Raw genomic sequence first — 27,808 nt, forward strand, 5'->3', positions numbered from 1 at the left:
AAAAATTGTTATTTTAAAAAAAAGATATTATATATTAAAAAAAAAGTAAATATTTTTAATTTATATTAAAAATTTTTAATTAAAAAAAAATAAAATAAAAAAAATCAATTTTGCCTATCAAAATTAAATTTTTATTAATTTTCCACACAAAAATTTATTAAAAAAAAAAAAAACGTATTTTTAACAAAAACCAATAAAAAGTTTATAAATTTTCAAAAATAATTCATCGTGGTAATCAAGATTAAAAGCTAATATTAGATTATTTTTATTGATTTTATTTCAAATTTTATTAATCTTTATATTAATAATGATTTTATTTTATTTTTTTCTGGTTTGGAAATATTTATTATTTTATTTTTTTATTTTTTAACACACAAAAATAAAAATTAATAATATCCACAAATTTCTTTATTTAAAACTTATTTATTTTTTATTATTTTTTTATTATTATTTATTATAATTTATGTTATTTATTATCATATCATTATTAATTTCCCATTCTTTTTCATCATATGAACCAATTGATTTTAATAATTGTTTGGTTTTGTTTGACATTTTGAAACCTTTTTCAACGAAAATATCCGAAACAAAAGTTTTTTTATTTTGAATTTTATGTGTATTATATTTGGTACATGATTTATGATTTGATTGTGAAACTATCTCTTGCCATTTTTCAAATTCTATTTCTTCACAATTATAATATTTCTCTAATACATTATAAATTGTTTTAATTCCAATCGAATCACCATTTAGAGAAAAAATTAAATTTGAGTTTGAATTTGAATTTACCCAACTTTTCTCGCTAAATATTATATTTATTATATTTCTTGATAATACTGTAATAGGTGCAGTAAATAAGTCTTTATATATATTTGGATAATACCCAATAACACTTGAGGCTTGAATTGATAGGTGGAGAAGGTCGTTTGGATGACCTTTACCAGTTTCAGGATTAGACCAGATATCTGGTAAACGAATTGTTAATGATGGAATACCTCTTGATTTTTCGGCATATGTTAAAAGATTTTCTGTGATTACTTTTGATTGTATATATCCTATTGATGTACTTTCAAATCTTGGTAATATTTTATCTTCATCAAACTCTTCACCATTTAATGAATGATTAAAGAATACTGAGAATGATGAAAAATGTACAATTGGTTTTTGTGTTTCGTTTGATACTGAGAATTTAATTAGTTCTTTAACACCATTGACATTTACAGGTTTACTTTCTTGATAGTTTGATTGTAAATTTAGATCAGCTGCTGAGTTTATTATGATATCTACTTCATTTGAAAGTATTGAATATGTTTCATTTGGAAGGCCAAGTCTATATTTTGAAATATCACCTGTGATTGCAATAATCTTTGATTGTTGTTGTTGAGTTAGACTGTCATATAGTTGATGGTGTTTAAGATTATCTATAGTTTCATTTACTGGGTTTGGTGAATTTGATTTATTTCTTATTAAACAATATACTTTTGAACAGCTTTGCATTTGAACTAAATGATTTAATAAATATCCACCAAGATATCCATTTGAACCTGTTAATAATATTGATTTATTATTATTATTTAATATAGATTCAATTGAAAATGGTTTTGATACTATCGAATCTTCTAATTTAATTTCATCTTGAATAAATTCTTCAATTGATTTTTTATTTTCTTTGTCTACTATTGATTCTTTCTTTGTGTTATTGTTTTTGAATGTTTTGGTAATAATATCTATTGATTGTGAAATTTTATTCTTTTGTAGTTGTTGAATGGTAATTAAATTATGTCCAAACTGATTATCTATCCAGTTTTTTAATTGAACTTGCATTAAACTATCAGTTCCATATTGTGTCAGTTGGAGATCTAGATTTATTTTTGATTCTTCTATTGATAATAGTTCTGAAATCTTGTTTATAATTGATTGTTTCATGCTTTCATCACTATCACCACTTAATGAATTGATTGATTTGTTTGTTTTTCTAATCATATTTGTTTGATAATCAAGTTTTGAAAGATGATAGTTTGACTTATCTGATTGTAACTTTTCAAAATCGAAATCAGATAAACAATAGTTTGAATATTTGCTACTGTTTTGAATGAATAAGTCTAATGAGCTTAAAATTAATTGTGGTGAAAATAGTTTAAAAAATGAACTATGGAACATTGTTTCGATTGCATCATTTCTTGAAACGAAACCAGTTGATGATATTGCACCTAAATTAACTGATAGTGATGGTAATCCAATAGATTTTCTGAATTTTGATAATGAGTCAACGACACTACAAGCGCTAACATAACAACATTGTTGATCCGAACCAATCATTGATACAACTGATGATGCCATTATAAATTGTTTTAATTTCCATGAACGTTGAATTGATTCATTATGTAAATTGATTGCACCAATTGTTTTTGCACCATGTGCGATATTTACACGATTTATATCGACATCTTGAACACCACCAATATCATTTACAAATGCAAAATGAATTATTGTATCGATGTTTGTAATGTTTGAATTGGACTCTAGTTGGTTTAGTAATATTTGAATTTCTTTGCTATCTTCAATATCGATTTGATTAAAGTGGAATTTAATTGTATTATCTTTTTGATGTTTAGTTTGGTTGATTAATAGTTCTAATTCCCATTTTAATGGTGATCTTGATAGGATTATAATATTATCGATTGATTTGTTTGAATATTTAACAAGCCATTTCATTATTTCTAATATAATACCTGTTTGACCTGTTACTAATATGTTTTTACCAATATCTAATCTTGATATATCATAACTATTCTTCATTATAACTGAATTATTTTGTTGTTGTTCATTGAGTACCTTAGATAACATATCAGAATCATGGTTTACTACGATTTTACCAATATGTTGTCTTTGATTGATATATTCGAGTGCATTTTTGAATTGACTATTTGAATATTCAATGATTGGAATTAGTTCTAATTTGTTTGAATTGAACATTTTAACTATTTTTTTTAAATAATATTTAAATAATGATCCTGAAAACTCTACAAGCTCTACATTATGATATCCATAGTTGTATTTAAAGTGATTGTTTGTCATATAATCATTTGGTGTTAAATGTGTAATTGAAAGATCTACAATTCTACCACAAGTATTTAAACATTGGAAATTTGAATCCATATATTCTGATGATAATGTATTTAATATTAAATCTACACCTTGATGATCTTTGTCACATTCTAGTTCTAATAATTTATTTTTAATTTGTTCAACATAGTTTTTATTTCTTGATGAATAAATACCAGTAATAAATGAGCCATATTTATCTATTAAGTATTGTTCTTTATCTTTTGAACCGACTGTTAAAAATATATAACCTTTGTGTTGTTTATACTTTAATAGCTCTAATGATGAAAGACCTATGCCACCTGCTGCTGAGTGAATTAAAATTGTTTGGTCTGATTGTAAATTACCAGTATAGAATATACTGTGTAATGAAGTAGCATAAATCGATGGGATAGATGCTGCTTGTACATGGTTCATATTATTTGGTTTGTAATTTACATATCTATAATCCATAACTACATGTGATCCACTAGTTTTTGAAGCTATACCAAATACTTCATTACCAACTTTTAATTTCTTTACATCACTTCCACAACGAGTTATAATACCACTAAAGTCATTACCAATATTAGGAATTTGGTTTGCCCCATTTTCAGCTTCTTCTTCTTTACCATATTTGATATCGATATTATTTGATATTTGACCAATATAAATTAAATAGTCTTTATAATTGATACCAGTACCTTTAACTTCGATTTCGATTTCATTTGGTTTTAATTGTTGTTTTTTAGTTTTTAATACATATTCTAAATTTGGATCAAGTTGAACCATTAAGTTGTCTTTGTTTGTTTCAAATGATTCAGATTTAAATGTTTGTTTAAATTTGCTTTGTTTTTTATATCTTTCATAATACACCGTGTTATTTGTAATTGTAAATTCTCTTTGAATATTTGATGTTGGATTTATTAATATATCGATAAGTGATAGTATGTTATCATTTTGAAGTGAAATATTATCAAAGTCTAAACTAAATAGATTTAATTGTGGAAATTCTACAAAATATCTTGCAGCACCAACGATTGATGATGATAAATAGTTATCAGATGTTGAGTTTAATAATATTAGAACATGTGTAAAGTAATCTGAAAGTTCATGTTGGAGTATACTTTGATTAATTTGAATGTATTCGAATGTTATCTCTTTAAAGTTGGTTACATCTAATGTATCAATTGTTTTCATAAACATTATTAATGTTTTACATTGTTTAATTGAATCGATTGATTGTTTAAGCCAATATTTAAACTCTTTGAAACTGTTCATTTGATTTATTTTGGTGGAATTTAATTGATTATTTGATTTAAATAATTGGTTGATTTTGTAATTATCACTTTTTCCAAATAATATGATGTTATTGAATGATTTCAATTGTTCCATTGATTCTGTATTTGATAAAACTGTTTCGTTTATTGATGGTTTTCTTGTTTGAATTAAAAACATTAACTCATCATTCTCTGACATTATTGTATCTTTATAATTACATTCATCTAATAATTTGTACCAACTTGATTGTTTCATACAACATCTATCTTTTCTAATTTCTATATCCTCTGGTGATGGCCACCATTGGGAAAATATACCGAATATAGAGTCAAATATTATTGATTTATATGGAGATTCAATATAAATTAATTGACCGTTTGGTGTTAAAATGTTATGAATTTCATTTAAACTGAATTTAAGTTGTTTTACAACATGTAATACATTTGACATTATAATCATATCATAATATGATGGTTTTAATTCTTGATCAATGAATTCTTTTTCTAAATCTAGAACACGATAAATAATATTGATTCCTTTAATATTTGAAAACTTTTCTTTGATATCAGTAAAAAATGATGCAGAAATATCACTCCATGTAAACTCAATGTCAATGTTTGATGACGGATTGTCGATTAATAGTTTATTAATCTTTTCGAGTACCAGAATTGATAATGAGCCTACACCTCCTCCGAATTCTAATATTCTAAATACAATTGGTTCGTTAACAATTGGTTTGATAGTTTCAATAATTATTTCACACAATAGATTGTTTAATGGTTGAACAACTTTGGATGTTTGATAAAAGTCTTCTAAATACCCACCATCAAAAAGTGATTCAGCAGTATCAATGTATGGGTCATCATTTTCTAATGGGAATATTTGTTTTGCCATTATTTTGGCTGCTCTTTCAAATAGTTCTTCGTTTTTATTGTGTGGGCTCATTTGTTTTTTATTTTCTAATTCGTTATATTTTTTTAAATTTTCGAAAATAAAAATAAAAAAGTTTTCATTTATTGATTCTCTGTAATAAAGTTGTTTAAATTGGTTGTAATCAATTGTTGATAATGTTTCATTGTTGATATCTGGACATCTTTGATTGATATGTGTATAAAAGAGTGTGAATATAAATTCATTTGATATAACTTTATAGTCTTGTTCTTTAGCACTTAGTTCATCAATTTGGTATAAATGTTTGAATGATTCTGGTTTGTTAATTACAGAGTCTTTTGATTGTTGATATGGAGTGTAGATTTCATTTGATGGTGGTGGAATAATCAGTGTGTTGTCGATGATTGGTGTAAGTGATGTACAAACAATCAATGAAACTTCAACTAATAATGTACCATCACTTAGCATTATTTTAATTGATCCAGAGTATGAATATGAGTCAATTCTTGATTTCATTTCAGAATATACATATAATTCAGATTGTTGATTCATTTGTGGTATATATTTTGAATAGTATTTTAATCCTTCGATTCTATCTAATACAATTTGACATTGATGTTTAGCAAAACCTAGCATACCATGAAAACATGAATCTAATATCGCAGCATTAAAGAATGATTTCATTGAATCATTTTCAATCAAATGATTAAATTCATTTTGATTTTGAATTTCATTTAGTGACACAATAGAAAATGAACAGTTATCACCAATATAGCATTCTTTAACTCCTTGGAATAGGCCTTTATAAGACAACCCAGTTTTGATTTTAATTGACTCATAAAGATCAGATTTAGATAGCTTGGTGAAATTACATTTGGTTTTTAAATTATCAATATTAATTTTGTTAATTTCATTATCATTTTTGAATAGACTAAAGTTACCAGTGGAGCATAATACCCATTGATTTGTAGTTGTATCTTTGAAATGAGATTTGACATTGTATTCATTCTTTGATAGTGTGATAATTGTTGTTTGTAAACATTGATTGACTCCATCTTGTAAGACTAATGGTGTTTTAAATTCGATATTATTAATTGTAATATCTTGATTTGGATAAATATTAAATAAATTTATAACATATCCACATCCTGGGAAGTAGTATTTGCCTTTTACTTGATGTCCTTTTAACCATTGGAATGGTTGTTTTTTAGTATTAATAAATGTTTGATACGATTTAAATGGTGATTCATTTGTATTGCCAAGATTTTGAATTGGAGGTCCTTCTTTTTTAATCTTTTCATATGTAGAATTATTTTTGAAATACATTTTATCATCCCATTGGTATGGTGGTAAACAATTGACTGAAATGCTGTTATTGATACTACTATCGTTGTTATCTATTTGTGATTTAAAATTAATATTAAATGAGTGGTTTACATAAAGTGTTGAAATTGTTTTTAAAAATTCATCATAGTCATTTTTCTTTTTGTGAAGTGGTGAATGAATAGTTATTTTATCTCCATTATTGAAATATGTTGATTGTTTTGATTTCATTTGATTTAAATAGAATGATAGTGTTGGATGTGGTGCAATTTCGATAAATGTTACTTCGTTACCATAGTTGTTTTCTTCAATGTATTTGTATATGTTTGAAATGGTTTGAGTGAATCTTACTGGTTGTAAAACATTTTCAAATACATATTCTGAATTGAATGGTGTTGTTTCGTGATTAAATAAGTTGGTAGTGACCGTTGAAAATACAGGTGTTGTTGATTGATTTGATTTAATATTCATTGAACATATTTCATCTTTAATAACTAATTGGCTGGAAGTATGGAGAGATGATAATGTTCCAAGCATTGCACAAAATATATCTTTTGATTTTAAATCAGTAACAATTTCATCTAATAAATGTTCTTTACCTGATAATACAATTGATGATGGTGAGTTGTAACAAGCAATGTTTAATGTTGGGTATTTTGATGAATAATTTGAAATATATTCTTCAGCACTTATATTTACAGATAACATTCTACCAGTACCAGTTGTTTTATTTTGAGCAATAGATCTGTGGTATACTAAATAACATAATGTTTCAAAGTCAATCATACCAGAGCAATATGATGCTGATATTTCACCAAGAGAATGACCAACGATTAAATCTGATTTGATACCCCAGTGTTTATATAGCTCGAATAATGATACTTGAATCATAATATTTGATGGTTGTGCAATAGTATGGGTATGTATTGATATCATATCATTATCATCGATTGATCTAAGCTTTTCTAAAACAGAGTACCCATAGTATTTGAAAAGTTCATTATCGAATTTATCTACCCATTGTTTGAATATTGTTTCATTTTGGTATAGTTCTAATCCCATTCGATTATATTGCGATCCTTGGCCACAAAATACAAAAACTGTAAATGGAACCTTATTTTCAATTGTAATATTTGAAAGTGTGTTTGCATTTGATGAGTTAATATTGTTTTGTTTATCAATAAATTCATTCCAATCACTTGCAATAATAACTGATCTTTGAACAAGTGATGTTGATTTATATTTGATTTGATTGTTTGCAAATTGATTAAAATCAAATGTGTCTGATTGATCCATAATAACTTGTTTGTATCTATCAAGGGAAGTTGATGAATTGGATGAAAATGGTATTAAATACTTTTTATTTATTATTTTTGAGTTTTGACTTTTTTTAATACTGTTTTCTGATAAAATAATACAGCAATTGGAACCTATATTAAAAAAATTAGTATTTTAAATACGTTTATATTAAGTATAAATAAAAATTATAAATACCAGTAATACCAAAGTTATTTATAGCCATAACAGTATTTTTATTGTTATTGAATGGTGTTGTTTCAGTTACAACTTTTAGACGCCATTCTTCAAATTTGATATCAGGATTTGGTGATTTAAAGTTGATATTTTGGACAAACGATTGGTTTTTAAACATGACACAACATTTGATTAATGCCATTACACCTGATGATGCTTCACCATGGCCGATATTTGATTTGATAGAACCAATTAAAACTTGTTTGTTTGTATCTTTGAATACTTTCGAAATGCCTTCTAGTTCTATTGGATCTCCAGTTGGTGTACCAGTTCCATGACATTCAACATAATCAACATCTGATGCATTGATTTGACCATTGGAAGATTCGATTGCTGATTTAATATTTTCATATTGTGATGATTTTGATGGTGAATAAAAGTTTGATTTATCATAGTTACCATCTACATTTGAACTTGAGCCTTTGATGACACAATAAATGTTATTACCATCTTTGATTGCTTTTTTTAAACTTTTCAATACTACAACTCCAACACTTTCTGAACGCACATAACCATCCGCATCTGATGAGAACGAGTGGCACCTTCCAGTTGGACTTAACAAACCTAACTGGGTAAATGATTTTGAGATATGAGGATCTTTGAAAATAAAATTAAAAAATGTTAGAATTTCTTTTTAAAAAAGAGTTAAAAAATATTTTTATACTTACCAATAATGAAATTAACACCACCTACGATAGATAAATCAGAAATCCCCTCTTTAATTGACTTGTAACCAAGGTTAATAGCATTTAATGATGAGCTACATGCAGTATCAATAGTAAGTGATTCACCACGAAAATCAAAACAATAGGATATTCTATTGGCAACCGAATTAGATGTGGATCCGAAAATATTACTTTGAGTTTCAAAAGGAGATTTGTTTATAGTACAATAATCTATGGTAGAACAACCCATAAAAGTACTTGTGTTTGAACCTCTTAATGTTATTGGATCTATTCCACTATCTTCTAATGCTTCCCATGTACACTTTAATAGCATTCTTTGTTGAGGATCGATAGAACTGACATTTTCATCACTTGGATGGATACCAAAGAAAATAGGGTCAAAAGATTTCCATTCATCAAGAGGAATAAGACCAGCATATTTACAAATGATATCACCTGTAGCAGCATAGTTATCAGACCATCTTTCAGATGTTTCTACGATACCATTGAATCCACTGGATAACCCATTCCATAATTCATTTGTATTTGAAATTGATTTTGCTAAATCTCCACTTGGAACTCTAAAACCTATACCAATAACTGCAACATCCCCATTATTTCTTTTATTATTTTTATTTTTATCTATTTTTTCCATTATTATTAAAAATAAATTTAAAATAAATCTAGTTAGTAAATTAAAAAAAAAAAATTAAAAATATTTATGCATTTTTTTTAAAAATTTAAATTATTTTATTTAATTAAATAAACCTTTCTTCCTATTTTATTTTATTGGAATTAAAATTAAATAAAAACTACTTTCATTTTTATCTTTTGATAAAAATAAACTGTTTAGAACATTTGTTAATATTATCCCAATCTATTAAGGTAATGCATAATTTAAAAAAAATAAATAAAACGAATAAAAAAAAATAAAAGAAGGGAAAAAAAAAAATAAATTATTGTGTGTGTGTTTATGCTGTTATTTTACATATATTTGTAAATTTTATAAAATGAATAATTTTTTTTAAAAAAAGAGATAATTGGGTAATAACTAAAGATAACGATAATTTTAATTAACTAACATATATAAATTAAAAAAAAAAAAAGATAAAAAATTCCTATCAGTAGTAGATTTGTAAAATAAACTTTATTTTGTTTTAATAATAAATTTGTTTTTTTAATTTAGGTTATTTTTAGAAAAAAGGTTTTTTTTTTTTTTTTTTTATAATTTTTTTAAAAAATGTTAAAATCAATAAAAAACAGTTTTAAACACAATACATGTTAATGTGGGTTAATTTAGCTTTTTTTTTCTTTTTTCAAATTTTATATTATTTTTTTAATAGCGGATAGAAGTAAGAATTTTAAAAAATTTATCTCTATTTTTTTTAATTTTCAAACTTTAAAAATTATTTTATGAAAAATTATTTTATAAAACTAAAATAAGTTCAAATATAATGACAAAAGATCTTGAGGCTATTATGATAGTGTTTTACTAAATTCAAATACAAAAACAAGTTTTAGAAAAGGTGGTCTTTAGAAATGTTATCAATTCGAATGTTTAATAATAATAAATCAAATCAGATATTGTAAAATAATTTGAATTGAATTTTTTATTTTTACACCAATTTTTATTATCAGTGGTACCTATTTAATAAACATTTTATTTTTAATAATTATATATTTTATTTATTTTGAAATATTATGATTTATATTATTTATAATTGTTTGATCATTAATTTCCCATTCTTTTTCATCATAAGAACTAATTGTTTTTAATAATTGTTTGGTTTTATTTGACATTTTGAAACCTTTTTCAACGAAAATATCTGAAGCAAAAGTTTTTTTATTTTGATTGTGATGTATATTATATTTGATACATGATTTATGATTTGATTGTGAAACTATCTCTTGCCATTTTTCAAATTCTATTTCTTCACAATTATAATATTTCTCCAATACTTTATATATTGTTTTAATTTCAATTGAATCTCCATTTAAGGAATAAATTGAATTTGAGTTTGAATTTGAATTTACCCAACTCTTCTCATTAAATATTATATTTATTATGTTTTTAGATAAAACTGTAATAGGTGTTGTAAACAAGTTCTTATAGATGTTTGGATAATAACCAATAACACTAGAAGCTTGTATCGATAGGTGGAGAACATCGTTTGGATGACCTATACCGGTTTCAGGATTAGACCAGATATCTGGTAAACGAATTGTTAATGATGGAATACCTCTTGATTTTTCTGCATATGTCAACAGACGTTCTGTGATTACTTTTGATTGTATATATCCTATTGATGTACTTTCAAATCTTGGTAATATTTTATTTTCATCAAACTCTTCACTATTTAATGGATGATTAAAGAATACTGTGAATGATGAAAAATGTACAATTGGTTTTTGTGTTTCGTTTGATATTGAGAATTTAATTAGTTCTTTAACACCATTGACATTTACAGGTTTACTATCTTGATAGTTTGATTGTAAATTTAGATCAGCTGCTGAGTTTATTATGATATCTACTTCGTTTGAAAGTATTGAATATGTTTCATTTGAAAGTCCAAATCTATATTTTGAAATATCACCTGTGATTGCAATAATCTTTGATAGTTGTTGTTGAGTTAGACTGTCATATAGTTGATGGTGTTTAAGATTATTTATAATTTCATTTACTGGGATTGGTGAATTTGATTTATTTCTTATTAAACAATATAGTTTTGAACAGCTTTGCATTTGAACTAAATGATTTAATAAATATCCACCAAGATATCCATTTGAACCTGTTAATAATATTGATTTATTATTATTATTTAATACAGCTTCCATTGAAAATGGTTTTGATACTATCGAATCTTCTAATTTAATTTCATCTTGAATAAATTCTTCAATCGATTTTTTATTCTCTCTGTCTACTATTGATTCTTTCTTTGTGTTATTATTTTTATTTTTGAATGTTTTGGTAATAATATCTATTGATTGTGAAATTTTATTGTTTTGTAATTGTTGAATGGTAATTAAATTATGTCCAAATTGATTATCTATCCAGTTTTTTAATTGAACTTGCATTAAACTATCAGATCCATATTGTGTCAGTTGGAGATCAAGATTTATTTTGGATTCATCTATTGATAATAGTTCTGAAATCTTGTTTATAATTGATTGTTTCATGCTTTCATCATTACCACCACTTATTGCATTGATTGATTTGTTTGTTTTTCTAATCATATTTATTTGATAATCAAGTTTAAAATGGTAGCTGTTTGATTTATTTGATTGTAAGTTTTCAAAATTGAAATCTGATAAACAATAGTTCGAATATTTGTTGCTATTTTGAATGAATAAGTCCAAAGAGCTTAAAATTAATTGTGGAGATAATAACTTTAATAATGAACTATGGAACATTGTTTCGATTGCATCATTTCTTGAAACAAAACCAATTGATGATATTGCACCTAAATTAACTGATAGTGATGGTAATCCAATAGACTTTCTGAATTTTGATAATGAGTCAATGACACTACAGGCACTAACATAACAGCATTGTTGATCCGAGCCAATCATTGATACAACTGATGATGCCATTATAAATTGTTTTAATTTCCATGAACGTTGAATTGATTCATTATGTAAATTGATTGCACCAATTGTTTTCGCACCATGTGCAATATTTAAACGATTCATATCGACATCTTGAACATCACCAATATCATTTACAAATGCAAAGTGTATTACTGTATCGATATTTGTAATGTTTGAATTGGACTCTAGTTGGTTTAGTACTTTTTGAATTTCGGTGCTATCTTCAATATCGATTTGATTAAAGTGGAATTTGATTGTATTATCTTTTTGATGTTTAGTTTGATTGATTAATAGCTCTAATTCCCATTTTAATGGTGATTTTGATAGAATTATAATATTATCGATTGATTTGTTTGAATATTTAACAAGCCATTTCATTATTTCTAATATAATTCCTGTTTGACCTGTTACTAATATGTTTTTACCAATATCTAATCTTGATATATCATAACTGCTCTTCATTATAACTGAATTATTTTGTTGTTGTTCATTGAGTACCTTTGATAACATATCAGTATCATGGTTTACTACGATTTTACCAATATGTTGTCTTTGATTGATATATTCGAGTGCATTTTTAAATTGACTATTTGAATACTCAGTGATTGGAATTAGTTCTAATTTGTTTGAATTGAACATTCTAAATATTTTTTTTAAATAATTTCTAAATAATGGTCCTGAAAAATAAACTAGCTCTACATTATGATATCCATAGTTGTATTTAAAGTGATTGTTTGTCATATAATCATTTGGTGTTAAATGTGTAATTGAAAGATCTACAATTCTACCATGGCTATTTAAACATTGGAAGTTTGAATCCATATATTCTGATGATAATGTATTTAATATTAAATCTACACCTTGATGATATTTGTCACATTCCAGCTCTAATAATTTATTTTTTATTTGTTCAACATAGTTTTTATTTCTTGATGAATAGATACCAGTAACAAATGAACCATATTTGTCTATTAAGTATTGTTCTTTATCTTTTGAACCAACTGTTAAAAATATATAACCTTTGTGTTGTTTATACTTTAAAAGTTCTAATGAGGATAGACCGACACCACCTGTTGCTGAGTGAATTAAAATTGTTTGATCTGATTGTAAATTACCAGTATAGAATATACTGTGTAATGTTGTAACATAAATACATGGAATAGATGCTGCTTGTACATGGTTCATATTGTTTGGTTTATAATATGCATATCTGTAATCTATAACGACATGTGATCCACTAGTTTTTGAGGCTGTACCAAATACTTTGTCACCAACTTTTAATTTCTTTACATCACTTCCACAACGAGTTATAATACCACTAAAGTCATTTCCAATATTAGGAATTTGGTTTGCACCATTTTCAGCTTCTTCTTCTTTACCATAATCGATGTCTAGATTGTTTGATATTTGACCAATATAAATTAAATAGTCTTTATAATTGATACCAGTACCTTTAACTTCGATTTCGATTTCATTTGGTTTTAATTGTTGTTTTTTAGTTTTTAATACATATTCTAAATTTGGATCAAGTTGAACCATTAAGTTGTCTTTGTTTGTTTCGAATGATTCAGATTTAAATGTTTGTTTAAATTTGCTTTGTTTTTTATATCTTTCATAATAAACTGTGTTATTTGTAATTGTAAATTCTCTTTGAATATTTGATGTTGGATTAATTAATATATCGATAAGTGATAGTATATTTTCATTTTGAATTGAAATATTATCAAAGTTTAATGTGAATAGATTTAATTGTGGAAATTCTACAAAATATCTTGCAGCACCAACGATTGATGATGATAAGTAATTATCAGATGTTGAGTTTACTGATATTAGAACATGTGTAAAGTAATCTGATAGTTCATGTTGGAGTATGCTTTGATTAATTTGAATGTATTCGAGTGTTATCTCTTTAAAGTTGGTTATATCTAATGTATTGATTGTTTTCATAAACATTATTAATGTTTTACATTGTTTAATTGAATCGATTGATTGTTGAAGCCAATGTTTAAACTCTTTGAAACTGTTCATTTGATGTATTTTGGTTTTTAATTGATTATTTGATTTAAATAATTGGTTGATTTTGCAATTATCACTGTTTCCAAATAATATAATGTTATTGAATGATGTCAATTGTTCCATTGATTCTGTATTTGATAAAACTGTTTCATTTATTGATGGTTTTCTTGTTTGAATTAAAAATACTTGGTTATCATTACCAGACATTATTGTATCTTTATAATTACATTCATCTAATAGTTGGTACCAACTTGATTGTTTCATACAACATCTATCTTTTCTAATTTCTATATCTTCTGTTGATGGCCACCATTGAGAGAATCCACCAAGTGCAGAATCAAATATTATTGATTTATATGGTGGTTCAATATAAATTAATTGACCGTTTGGTGTTAAAATGTTATGAATTTCATTTAAACTGAATTTAAGTTGTTTTACAACATGTAATACATTTGACATTATAACCATATCATAATATGATGGTCTTAATTCTTGATCAATGAGATGTTTTTCTAAATCTAGAACACGATAAATAATATTGACTCCTTTAATATTTGAAAACTTTTCTTTGATGTCAGTAAAAAATGATGCAGAAATATCACTCCATGTAAACTCAATATCAATGTTTGATGATGGATTATCGATTAATAGTTTATTAATCTTTTCGAGTACAAGTATTGATAATGAGCCTACACCTCCTCCGAATTCTAATATTCTAAATACGATTGATTCGTTAACAATTGGTTTGATAGTTTCTAATATTATTTCACTTAATAGATTGTTTAATGGTTGAACAACTTTTGATGTTTGATAAAAGTCTTCTAAAAACCCACCATCAAAAAGTGATTGAGCTGTGTCAGTGTATGGGTCATCATTTTCTAATGGGAATATTTGTTTTGCCATTATTTTGGTGGTTCTTTCAAATAGTTTTTCATTTTTATTAAGATGTTTGTTGAATAGGTTTATTTGTTTTTTATTTTCTAATTTGTAATATTTTTTTAAATTTTCAAATATGAAAATAAAAAAGTTTTCATTTATTGATTCTCTGTAATAAAGTTGTTTAAATTGGTTGTAATCGATTGTTGATAATGTTTCATTGTTGATATCTGGACATCTTTGATTGATATGTGTATAAAAGAGTGATAATAGATGTTCATTTGATATAACTTTATAATCTTCATCTTTGACACTTAGTTCATCAATTTGGTATAAATGTTTGAATGATTCTGGTTTGTTAATTATAGAGTCTTTTGATTGTTGATATGGAGTGTAGATTTCATTTGATGGTGGTGGAATAATTAGTGTGTTGTCGATGATTGGTGTAAATGATGTACAAACAATCATTGAAACTTCAACTAATAATGTACCATCACTTAGCATTATTTTAATTGATCCAGAGTATGAATATGAGTCAATTCTTGATTTCATTTCAGAATATACATATAATTCAGATTGTTGATTCATTTGTGGTATATTTGTTGAATAGTATTTTAATCCTTCGATTCTATCTAATACAATTTGACATTGATGTTTAATGAAACTTAGCATACCATGTAGGCATGAATCTAGTATTGCAGCATTAAAGAATGATTTCATTGAATCGTTTTCAAGTAAATGAATAAATTCATTTTGATTTTGAATTTCATTTAATGACACAATTGAAAGTGAACAGTTATCACCGATATAACATTCTTTGACACCTTGGAATAGTCCTTTATAAGTTAATCCAGTTTTGATTTTAATTGATTCATAAAGATCAGATTTGGATAGTTTGGTGAAATTACATTTGGTTTTTAATTTATCAATATTTATTTTGTTAATTTCATTACCATGTTTGAATAGACTAAAGTTACCAGTGGAGCATAATACCCATTGATTTGTTGTTGTATCTTTGAAATGAGATTTGACATTGTATTCATTCTTTGATAGTGTGTTGATTGTTGTTTGTAAACATTGATTGACTCCATCTTGTAAGATTAATGGTGTTCTAAATTCGATATTATTGATTGTAATATCTTGATTTGGATAAATGTTAAATAAATTTATAATATATCCACATCCTGGGAAGTAGTATTTGTCTTTTACTTGATGTCCTTTTAACCATTGGAATGGTAGTTTTTTAGTATTAATAAATGTTTGATACGATTTAAATGGTAATTCATTTGTATTACCAAGATGTTGAATTGGAGGTCCTTCTTTTTTAATCTTTTCATATGTTGAATTATTTTTGAAATACATTTTATCATCCCATTGATATAGTGGTAAACTGTTGACTGAAATGCTGTTGATATAACTGTCGTTGTAATCTATTTGTGATTTAAAATTGATATTAAATGAGTGGTTTACATAAAGTGTTGAAATTGTTTTTAAAAATTCATCATAGTCATTTTTCTTTTTATGAAGTGGTGAGTGAATAGTTATTTTATCTCCATTATTGAAATATGGTGATTGTTTTGATTTTATTTGATTTAAATAGAATGATAGTGTTGGATGTGGTGCAACTTCAATAAATGTTATTTCGTTACCATAGTTGTTTTCTTCAATGTATTTGTATATGTTTGAAATGGTTTGAGTGAATCTTACTGGTTGTAAAACATTTTCAAATACATATTCTGAATTGAATGGTGTTTTTTCGTGGTTAAATAGGTTGGTTGTGACTGTTGAAAATACAGGTGTTGTTGATTGTTTTGATTTAATGTTCATTGAACATATTTCATCTTTAATAACTAATTGGCTTGATGTATGGAATGATGATAGTGACCCTAACATAGCACAAAATATATCTTTTGATTTTAAATCATTTGCAATTTCATTTAGTAAATGTTCTTTACCAGCGATTACAATTGATGATGGTGAGTTGAAACAGGCAAGTTCAATTGATGGGTATTTTGATGAATAATTTGATATATATTCTTCGGCACTTATATTAACAGATAACATTCTACCAGTACCAGTTGTTTTATTTTGAGCTACAGATCTGTGGTATACTAAATAACATAATGTTTCAAAGTCAATCATACCAGAGCAATATGATGCTGATATTTCACCAAGAGAATGACCAACGATTAAATCTGATTTGATACCCCAATGTTTATATAGTTCGAATAATGATACTTGAATCATTACATTTGCAGGTTGTGCAAGAATTGGCTCATGTATTGATATCATATCATTATCATCGATTGATCTTAGCTTTTCTAAAACAGAGTACCCATAGTATTTGAAAAGTTCATTATCGAATTTATCTACCCATTGTCTGAATATTTTTTCATTTTCATATAGTTCTAATGCCATTCGATTATATTGCGATCCTTGGCCACAAAATACAAAAACTGTAAATGGACTCTTATTTTTAACTGTAAAGTTGGAAAATGTATTTGAATTTGATGATATTTCATTTTTTTTGTCAATGAACTCACTCCAGTTTTTTGCAATAATAACTGATCTTTGAACAAGAGATGTTGATTTATATTTGATTTGATTGTTTGCAAATTGATTAAAATCAAATGTGTCTGATTGATTGATAATTATTTTTTTATAATTATCTAATGATATTGATGAGTTGGATGAAAATGGTATTAAATACTTTTTTATTATTTTTGAGTTTTGACCTTTTTTAATAGTGTAACCTGATAAAATAATACAGCAATTTGAACCTATATTAAAAATAATTAGTATTTTATGTATCTAATTTAATCTAATTCACTAATACACTTACCAGTAATACCAAAGTTATTAATTGCCATAACAGTATTTTTATTGTTATCGAATGGTGTTGGTTCAGTTACAACTTTTAGACGCCATTCTTCAAATTTGATATCAGGATTTGGTGATTTAAAGTTGATATTTTGAACAAACGATTGGTTTTTAAACATGACACAACATTTGATTAAGGCTATTACACCTGATGATGCTTCACCATGACCAATATTTGATTTAATTGAACCAATTAAAACTTGTTTGTCCGTATCTTTGAATATTCTTGAAATACCTTCTAGTTCTATTGGATCTCCAGTTGGTGTACCAGTTCCATGACACTCAACATAATCAACATCTGATGCATTTATTTGACCATTGGTAGATTCGATTGCTGATTTAATATTTTCATATTGTGATGATTTTGATGGTGAATAAAAGTTTGATTTATCATAGTTACCATCTACATTTGAACTTGAGCCTTTGATAACACAATAAATGTTATTACCATCTTTGATTGCTTGTTCTAAACTCTTCAACACTACAACTCCAACACTCTCTGAACGCACATAACCATCAGCATCTGATGAGAATGAGTGACACCTTCCAGTTGGACTTAATAAACCTAACTGGGTAAATGATTTTGAAAAATGAGGATCTTTGAAATAAAATAAAAAATCATGTTAGAATTTCTTTTTAAAATAAAATATAATTTAAAAATCTTTTAATAAATACCAATAATAAAATTAACACCACCTACGATAGATAAATCTGAAATTCCCTCTTTAATTGACTTGTAACCAAGGTTAATAGCATTTAATGATGAACTACATGCAGTATCAATAGTAAGTGACTCTCCACGAAAATCGAAGCAATATGATATTCTATTGGCAACTGAATGAGATGTGGATCCGAAAATATTACTTTGAGTTTCAAAAGGAGATTTGTTTATAGTATTATAATCTATAGTAGAAGAACCCATAAAAGTACTTGTGTTTGAACCTCTTAATGTTATTGGATCTATTCCACTATCTTCTAATGCTTCCCATGTACATTTTAAAAGCATTCTTTGTTGAGGATCGATAGAACTGACATTTTCATCATTTGGATGGATACCAAAGAAAATAGGGTCAAAAGATTTCCATTCATCAAGTGGAATAAGACCAGCATATTTACAAATGATATCACCTGTAGCAGCATAGTTATCAGACCATCTTTCAGATGTTTCTACGATACCATTGAATCCACTCGATAACCCATTCCATAATTCATTTGTATTTGAAATTGATTTTGTTAAATCTCCACTTGGAACTCTAAAACCAACACCAATAACTGCAACATCCCCATTATTTCTTTCATAACTTTTATTTCTATCTTTTATTTCCATTATTATTATTAAAAAAATATAGTAAGTAAGTAAATTAAAAAAAAAAAAGAAAAAGAAAAAAAAAGAAAATATTTAAATATAAATTTTTTTTTATTATTAAAACCTTTGACTTATTTTTATTGGATAAATATTAAACTACGTACTTTTTTAAATCGTAAGATTCATATTTAATTTTGAAATTATTGTAAATTCCTCTTATCTTTAAAATGTATCGCGTGAAATATTATATTTTTAAAAAAAAAAATTTAAAAAAAAAAAATAATAAAAAAAAAAAAAAAAAAATTATTAAGATTTTGTGGGAAAAAACAAAAATAATATGACCACCAAATCTATCCCCTCCACACATATTTATTAAATAATCTAATAATAATTCAAATAATTATTATAAAAAAGATAAAAAAAAACCCCATTTGTTGGAATAATTTAAAGATTTTGTTTTAATAATATATTTTATTTTTTGTATTTATTCGGAAATATTAGGATTTATATTATTTATAATTGTTTGATCATTAGTTTCCCATTATTTTTCATCATATGAACCAATTGATTTTAATAATTGTTTGGTTTTATTTGACATTTTGAGTTTGGTAATAATTTCTATCGTTTGTGAAATTTTATTGTTTTGTAGTTGTTGAATGGTAATTAAATTATGTCCAAATTGATTATCTATCCAGTTTTTTAATTGAACTTGCATTAAACTATCAGATCCATATTGTGTCATTTGGAGATCTAGATTTATTTTTGATTCATCTATTGATAATAGTTCTGAAATCTTGTTTATAATTGATTGTTTCATGCTTTCATCATTATCACCACTTATTGAATTGATTGATTTATTTGTTTTTCTAATCATATTTGTTTGATAATCAAGTTTAGAAAGGTGATAGTTTGATTTATTTGATTGTAAGTTTTCAAAATCGAAATCTGATAAACAATAATTTGAATATTTGCTATTATTTTGAATGAATAAGTCTAAAGAGCTTAAAATTAATTGTGGTGAAATTAGTTTAAATAATGAACTATGGAACATTGTTTCGATTGCATCATTTCTTGAAACAACACCAGTTGATGATATTGCACCTAAATTAACTGATAATGATGGTAATCCAATGGACATTCTGTATTTTGATAATGAATCAGTTACATTACAAGCGCTAACATAACAACATTGTCTTTCTATAGAAACAATTGATGAAGCAGATGATGCCATTAAAAATTGTTTTATTTTCCATGAACGTTGAATTGATTCATTATGTAAATTGATTGCACCAATTGTTTTTGCACCATGTGCAATATTTAAACGATTCATATCGATATCTCGAACATCACCAATATCGTTTACAAATGCAAAATGCATTACTGTATCGATATTTGTAATGTTTGAATTGGACTCTAGTTGGTTTATTACATTTTGAATTTCGGTGCTATCTTCAATATCGATTTGATTAAAGTGGAATTTAATTGTATTATCTTTTTGATGTTTAGTTTGATTGATTAATAGTTCTAATTCCCATTTTAATGGTGATCTTGATAGAATTATAATATTATCGATTGATTTGTTTGAATATTTAACAAGCCATTTCATTATTTCTAATATAATACCTGTTTGACCTGTTACTAATACGTTTTTACCAATATCTAATCTTGATATATCATAACTGCTCTTCATTATTACCGAATCATTTTGTTGTTGTTCATTGAGTACCTTTAATAACATATCAGTATCATGGTTTACTACGATTTTGCCTATATGTTGTCTTTGATTGATATATTCTAGTGCATTTTTGAATTGACTATTTGAATACTTAATGATTGGAATTGGTTCTAATTTGTTTGAATTGAACATTTTAACTATTTTTTTTAAATAATATTTAAATAATGATCCTGAAAACTCTACAAGCTCTACATTATTATATCCATAGTTGTATTTAAAGTGATTGTTTGTCATATAATCATTTGGTGTTAAATGTGTAATTGAAAGATCTACAATTCTTCCATGGCTATTTAAACATTGGAAATTTGAATCCATATATTCTGATGATAATGTATTTAATATTAAATCTACACCTTGATGATCTTTGTCACATTCCAGCTCTAATAATTTATTTTTTATTTGTTCAACATAGTTTTTATTTCTTGATGAATAGATACCAGTAATAAATGAGCCATATTTATTGATCAAGTATTGTTCTTTATCTTTTGAACCAACTGTTAAAAATATATAACCTTTGTGTTGTTTATACTTTAAAAGTTCTAATGAGGATAGACCGACACCACCTGTTGCTGAGTGAATTAAAATTGTTTGATCTGATTGTAAATTACCAGTATAGAATATACTGTGTAATGTTGTAACATAAATCGATGGGATAGATGCTGCTTGTACATAGTTCATATTATTTGGTTTATAATATGAATATCTGTAATCTATAACTACATGTGATCCACTAGTTTTCGAAGCTATACCAAATACTTCATTACCAACTTTTAATTTTTTTACATTGCTTCCACAACGAGTTATAATACCACTAAAGTCATTACCAATATTAGGAATTTGGTTTGCACCATTTTCAGATTCTTCTTCTTTACCATAATTGAGGTCAAGATTGTTTGATATTTGACCAATATACATTAAATAGTCTTTATAATTGATACCAGTACCTTTAACTTCGATTTCGATTTCATTTGGTTTTAATTGTTGTTTTTTAGTTTTTAATACATATTCTAAATTTGGATCAAGTTGAACCATTAAGTTGTCTTTGTTTGTTTCAAATGATTCAGATTTAAATGTTTGTTTAAATTTGCTTTGTTTTTTATATCTTTCATAATAAACTGTGTTATTTGTAATTGTAAATTCTCTTTGAATATTTGATGTTGGATTTATTAATATATCGATAAGTGATAGTATGTTATCATTTTGAAGTGAAATATTATCAAAGTTTAATGTGAATAGATTTAATTGTGGAAATTCTACAAAATATCTTGCAGCACCAACGATTGATGATGATAAGTAGTTATCAGATGTTGAGTTTACTGATATTATAACATGTGTAAAGTAATCTGAAAGTTCATGTTGAAGTATGCTTTGATTAATTTGAATGTATTCGAATGTTATCTCTTTAAAGTTGGTTACATCTAATGTATCAATTGTTTTCATAAACATTATTAATGTTTTACATTGTTTAATTGAATCGATTGATTGTTGAAGCCAATGTTTAAACTCTTTGAAACTGTTCATTTGATGTATTTTGGTTTTTAATTGATTATTTGATTTAAATAATTGGTTGATTTTATAATTATCACTATTTCCAAATAATATGATGTTATTGAATGATGTCAATTGTTCCATTGATTCTGTATTTGATAAAACTGTTTCATTTATTGATGGTTTTCTTGTTTGAATTAAAAATACTTGGTTATCATTACCAGACATTATTGTATCTTTATAATTACATTCATCTAATAGTTTGTACCAACTTGATTGTTCCATACAACATCTATCTTTTCTAATTTCTATATCTTCTGTTGATGGCCACCATTGAGAGAATCCACCGAGTGCAGAATCAAATATTATTGATTTATATGGTGGTTCAATATAAATTAATTGGCCGTTTGGTGTTAAAATATTATAAATTTCATTTAAACTGAATTTAAGTTGTTTTACAACATGTAATACATTTGACATTATAACCATATCATAATATGATGGTTTTAATTCTTGATCAATGAATTCTTTTTCTAAATCGAGAACACGATAAATAATATTGATTCCTTTAATATTTGAAAACTTTTCTTTGATGTCAGTAAAAAATGATGCAGAAATATCGCTCCAAGTAAACTCAATATCAATGTTTGATGATGGATTGTCGACTAATAGTTTATTAATCTTTTCAAGGACAAGAATTGACAATGAGCCTACACCACCTCCGAATTCTAATATTCTGAATACAATTGGTTCATTAACAATTGGTTTGATAGTTTCTAATATTATTTCACTTAATAGATTGTTTAATGGTTGAACAACTTTTGATGTTTGGTAATATTCTTCTAAAAACCCACCATCAAAAAGGGATTGAGCTGTGTCAGTGTATGGGTCATCATTTTCTAATGGGAATATTTGTTTTGCCATTATTTTGGTGGTTCTTTCAAAAAGTTTTTCATTTTTATTAGGTTGTATATCGAATAGGTTTATTTGTTTTATATTTTCTAATTCGTTATATTTTTTTAAATTTTCGAAAATAAAAATAAAAAAGTTTTCATTTATTGATTCTCTGTAATAAAGTTGTTTAAATTGGTTGTAATCGATTGTTGATAATATATCATTGTTGATATCTGGACATCTTTGATTGATATGTGTATAAAAGAGTGATAATAAATGTTCATTTGATATTAATTCACTATCTTCATCTTTGACACTTAGTTCATCAATTTGGTATAAATGTTTGAATGATTCTGGTTTGTTAATTACAGAGTCTTTTGATTGTTGATATGGAGTGTAGATTTCATTTGATGGTGGTGGAATAATTAGTGTGTTGTCGATGATTGGTGTAAGTGATGTGCAAACAATATTTTTAATATCAACTAATAATTTACCGTCGCTAAGCATTATTTGAATTGATCCAGAGTATGAATATGAGTCAATTCTTGATTTCATTTCAGAATATACATATAATTCAGATTGTTGATTATTTGGTGGTATATTTGCTGAAAAATATCTCAATCCTTCGATTCTATCTAATACAATTTGACATTGATGTTTAATGAAACTTAGCATACCATGTAGGCATGAATCTAGTATTGCAGCATTAAAGAATGATTTCATTGAATCGTTTTCAAGTAAATGATTAAATTCATTTTGATTTTGAATTTCATTTAATGAAACAATTGAAAGTGAACAACTATCTCCAATATAACACTCTTTGACAGCTTGGAATAGTCCTTTATAAGTTAATCCAGTTTTGATTTTAATTGATTCATAAAGATCAGATTTGGATAGTTTGGTGAAATTACATTTGGTTTTTAATTTATCAATATTTATTTTGTTAATTTCATTACCATGTTTGAATAGACTAAAGTTACCAGTGGAGCATAATACCCATTGATTTGTTGTTGTATCTTTGAAATGAGATTTGACATTGTATTCATTCTTTGATAGTGTGTTGATTGTTGTTTGTAAACATTGATTGACTCCATCTTGTAAGATTAATGGTGTTCTAAATTCGATATTATTGATTGTAATATCTTGATTTGGATAAATGTTAAATAAATTTATAACATATCCACATCCTGGGAAGTAGTATTTGCCTTTTACTTGATGTCCTTTTAACCATTGGAATGGTAGTTTTTTAGTATTAATAAATGTTTGATATGATTTAAATGGTAATTCATTTGTATTACCAAGATGTTGAATTGGAGGTCCTTCTTTTTTAATCTTTTCATATGTTGAATTATTTTTGAAATACATTTTATCATCCCATTGATATAGTGGTAAGCAATTGACTGAAATGTTGCCGATAATACTATTGTTGTTATCTATTTGTGATTTAAAATTGATATTAAATGAGTGGTTTACATAAAGTGTTGAAATTGTTTTTAAAAACTCATCATAGTCATTTTTCTTTTTGTGAAGTGGTGAATGAATAGTTATTTTATCTCCATTATTGAAATATGGTGATTGTTTTGATTTCATTTGATTTAAATAGAATGATAGTGTTGGATGTGGTGCAACTTCGATAAATGTTACTTCGTTACCATAGTTGTTTTCTTCAATGTATTTGTATATGTTTGAAATGGTTTGAGTGAATCTTACTGGTTGTAAAACATTTTCAAATACATATTCTGAATTGAATGGTGTTGTTTCGTGATTAAATAGGTTGGTTGTGACTGTTGAAAAAACAGGTGTTGTTGATTGATTTGATTTAATTTTCATTGAACATATTTCATCTTTAATAACTAATTGGCTGGAAGTATGGAGTGATGATAATGTTCCAAGCATTGCACAAAATATATCTTTTGATTTTAAATCAACAACAATTTCATCTAATAAATGTTCTTTACCAGCGATTACAATTGATGATGGTGAGTTATAGCAAGCAATGTTTACTGTTGGGTATTTTGATGAATAATTTGAAATATATTCTTCGGCACTTATATTAACAGATAACATTCTACCAGTACCAGTTGTTTTATTTTGAGCAATGGATCTGTTGTATACTAAATAACATAATGTTTCAAAGTCAATCATACCAGAGCAATATGATGCCGATATTTCACCAAGAGAATGACCAACGATTAAATCTGCTTTGATACCCCAGTGTTTGTATAGTTCGAATAATGATACTTGAATCATAATATTTGATGGTTGTGCAATTGTATGAGCATGTACTGATTTCATATCATTATCATCGAATGATCTTAGCTTTTCTAGAACAGAGTACCCATAGTATTTGAAAAGTTCATTATCGAATTTATCTACCCATTGTTTGAATATTATTTCATTTTTGTAGAGTTCTAATGCCATTCGATTATATTGTGATCCTTGGCCGCAAATAACAATAACTGTAAATGGGCTCTTATTTTCAATTGTAATATTTGAAAGTGTATTTGCTTTTGATGATATTAGATGGTTTTGTTTATCATTAAATTCATTCCAATCACTTGCAATAATAACTGATCTTTGAACGAGTGATGTTGATTTATATTTGATTTGATTATTTGCAAATTGATTAAAATCTAATATGTCTGATTGATCCATAATAATTTGTTTGTATCTATCAAGTGAAGTTGATGAATTGGATGAAAATGGTATTAAATACTTTTTATTTATTATTTTTGAGTTTTGACCTATTTTTATAGTGTAGTCTGATAAAATAATACAGCAATTTGAACCTATATATAAATAATTAGTATTTTATTTAATTAAATCTAATTTAATATATTTAACTAGAATACATACCAGTAATACCAAAGTTATTTATAGCCATAACAGTGTTTTTATTACTATTGAATGGTGTTGGTTCAGTTACAACTTTTAGACGCCATTCTTCAAATTTGATATCAGGATTTGGTGATTTAAAGTTGATATTTTGGGCAAATGATTGGTTTTTAAACATGACACAACATTTGATTAATGAAATTACACCTGATGATGCTTCACCATGACCAATATTTGATTTAATTGAACCAATTAAAATTTGTTTGTTTGTATCTTTGAATACTTTCGAAATACCTTCTAGTTCTATTGGATCTCCTGTTGGTGTACCAGTACCGTGGCATTCAACATAATCAACATCTGATGCATTGATTTGACCATTGGTAGATTCGATTGCTGATTTAATATTTTCATATTGTGATGATTTTGATGGTGAATAAAAGTTTGATTTATCATAGTTACCATCTACATTTGAACTTGAGCCTTTGATAACACAATAAATGTTATTACCATCTTTGATTGCCTGTTCTAAACTCTTCAATACTACAACTCCAACACTTTCTGAACGTATATAACCATCAGCATCTGATGAAAAAGAGTGGCACCTTCCAGTTGGACTTAACATACCTAACTGGGTAAATGATTTTGAAATATGAGGATCTTTCAAAATAAAAAATCATGTTAGAATTTCTTTTAAATTATAATTTAATTAAAAAACTTTTGATACATACCAATAATGAAATTAACACCACCTACGATAGATAAATCTGAAACACCATCTTTAATTGACTTGTAGCCAAGGTTAATTGCAATTAACGATGAACTACATGCAGTATCGAGGGTAAATGATTCGCCACGAAAATCAAAACAATATGATATTCTATTGGCAATCGAATGAGTTGATGAGCCAAATATGTTACTCTGAGTTTCTAATGGAGACCTGTTGATTGTAGAATAATCATTAGTAGAAGAACCCATAAAAGTACTTGTGTTTGAACCTCTTAATGTTATTGGATCTATCCCACTATCTTCTAATGCTTCCCATGTACATTTTAAAAGCATTCTTTGTTGAGGATCGATAGAACTGACGTTGTCATCACTTGGATGGATACCAAAGAAAATAGGGTCAAATGATTTCCATTCATCAAGCGGAATAAGACCAGCATATTTACAAACGATATCACCTGTAGCAGCATAGTTATCAGACCATCTTTCAGATGTTTCTACGATACCATTGAATCCACTCGATAAACCATTCCATAATTCATTTGTATTTGAAATTGATTTTGTTAAATTACCACTTGGAACTCTAAAACCTACACCAATAACTGCAACATCCACATTATTTCTTTCATAACTTTTATTTCTATCTTTAATCTCCATTATTATAAAAAATAAATAAAGTTAGTAAGAAAG

General features: G+C 26.0%; 2 protein-coding genes across 2 annotated transcripts; both read right to left on the minus strand.

The window, feature by feature from the left end:
• Window positions 1-291: 291 nt before the first annotated feature.
• DICPUDRAFT_94806 (uncharacterized protein) lies at window positions 292-19,464 on the minus strand (the record flags this gene model as incomplete). The annotated part of the gene is made up of 4 exons (XM_003289007.1): window positions 292-7,259; window positions 17,213-18,037; window positions 18,100-18,735; window positions 18,813-19,464. 4 exons carry the CDS (start codon window positions 19,462-19,464, stop codon window positions 448-450), a joined length of 8,925 nt encoding a protein of 2,974 aa, XP_003289055.1. The 3' UTR covers window positions 292-447.
• Window positions 19,465-19,984: 520 nt separating this feature from the next.
• On the minus strand, window positions 19,985-27,775 carry DICPUDRAFT_153368 (uncharacterized protein; the record flags this gene model as incomplete). Its single annotated transcript, XM_003289008.1, has 3 exons — window positions 19,985-26,304; window positions 26,417-27,052; window positions 27,124-27,775. 3 exons carry the CDS (start codon window positions 27,773-27,775, stop codon window positions 19,985-19,987), a joined length of 7,608 nt encoding a protein of 2,535 aa, XP_003289056.1.
• Window positions 27,776-27,808: the final 33 nt, after the last annotated feature.

This window comes from Dictyostelium purpureum, assembly GCF_000190715.1.
Source record: "Dictyostelium purpureum unplaced genomic scaffold DICPUscaffold_158, whole genome shotgun sequence".
In the NCBI taxonomy this organism is placed as follows: domain Eukaryota; phylum Evosea; class Eumycetozoa; order Dictyosteliales; family Dictyosteliaceae; genus Dictyostelium; species Dictyostelium purpureum.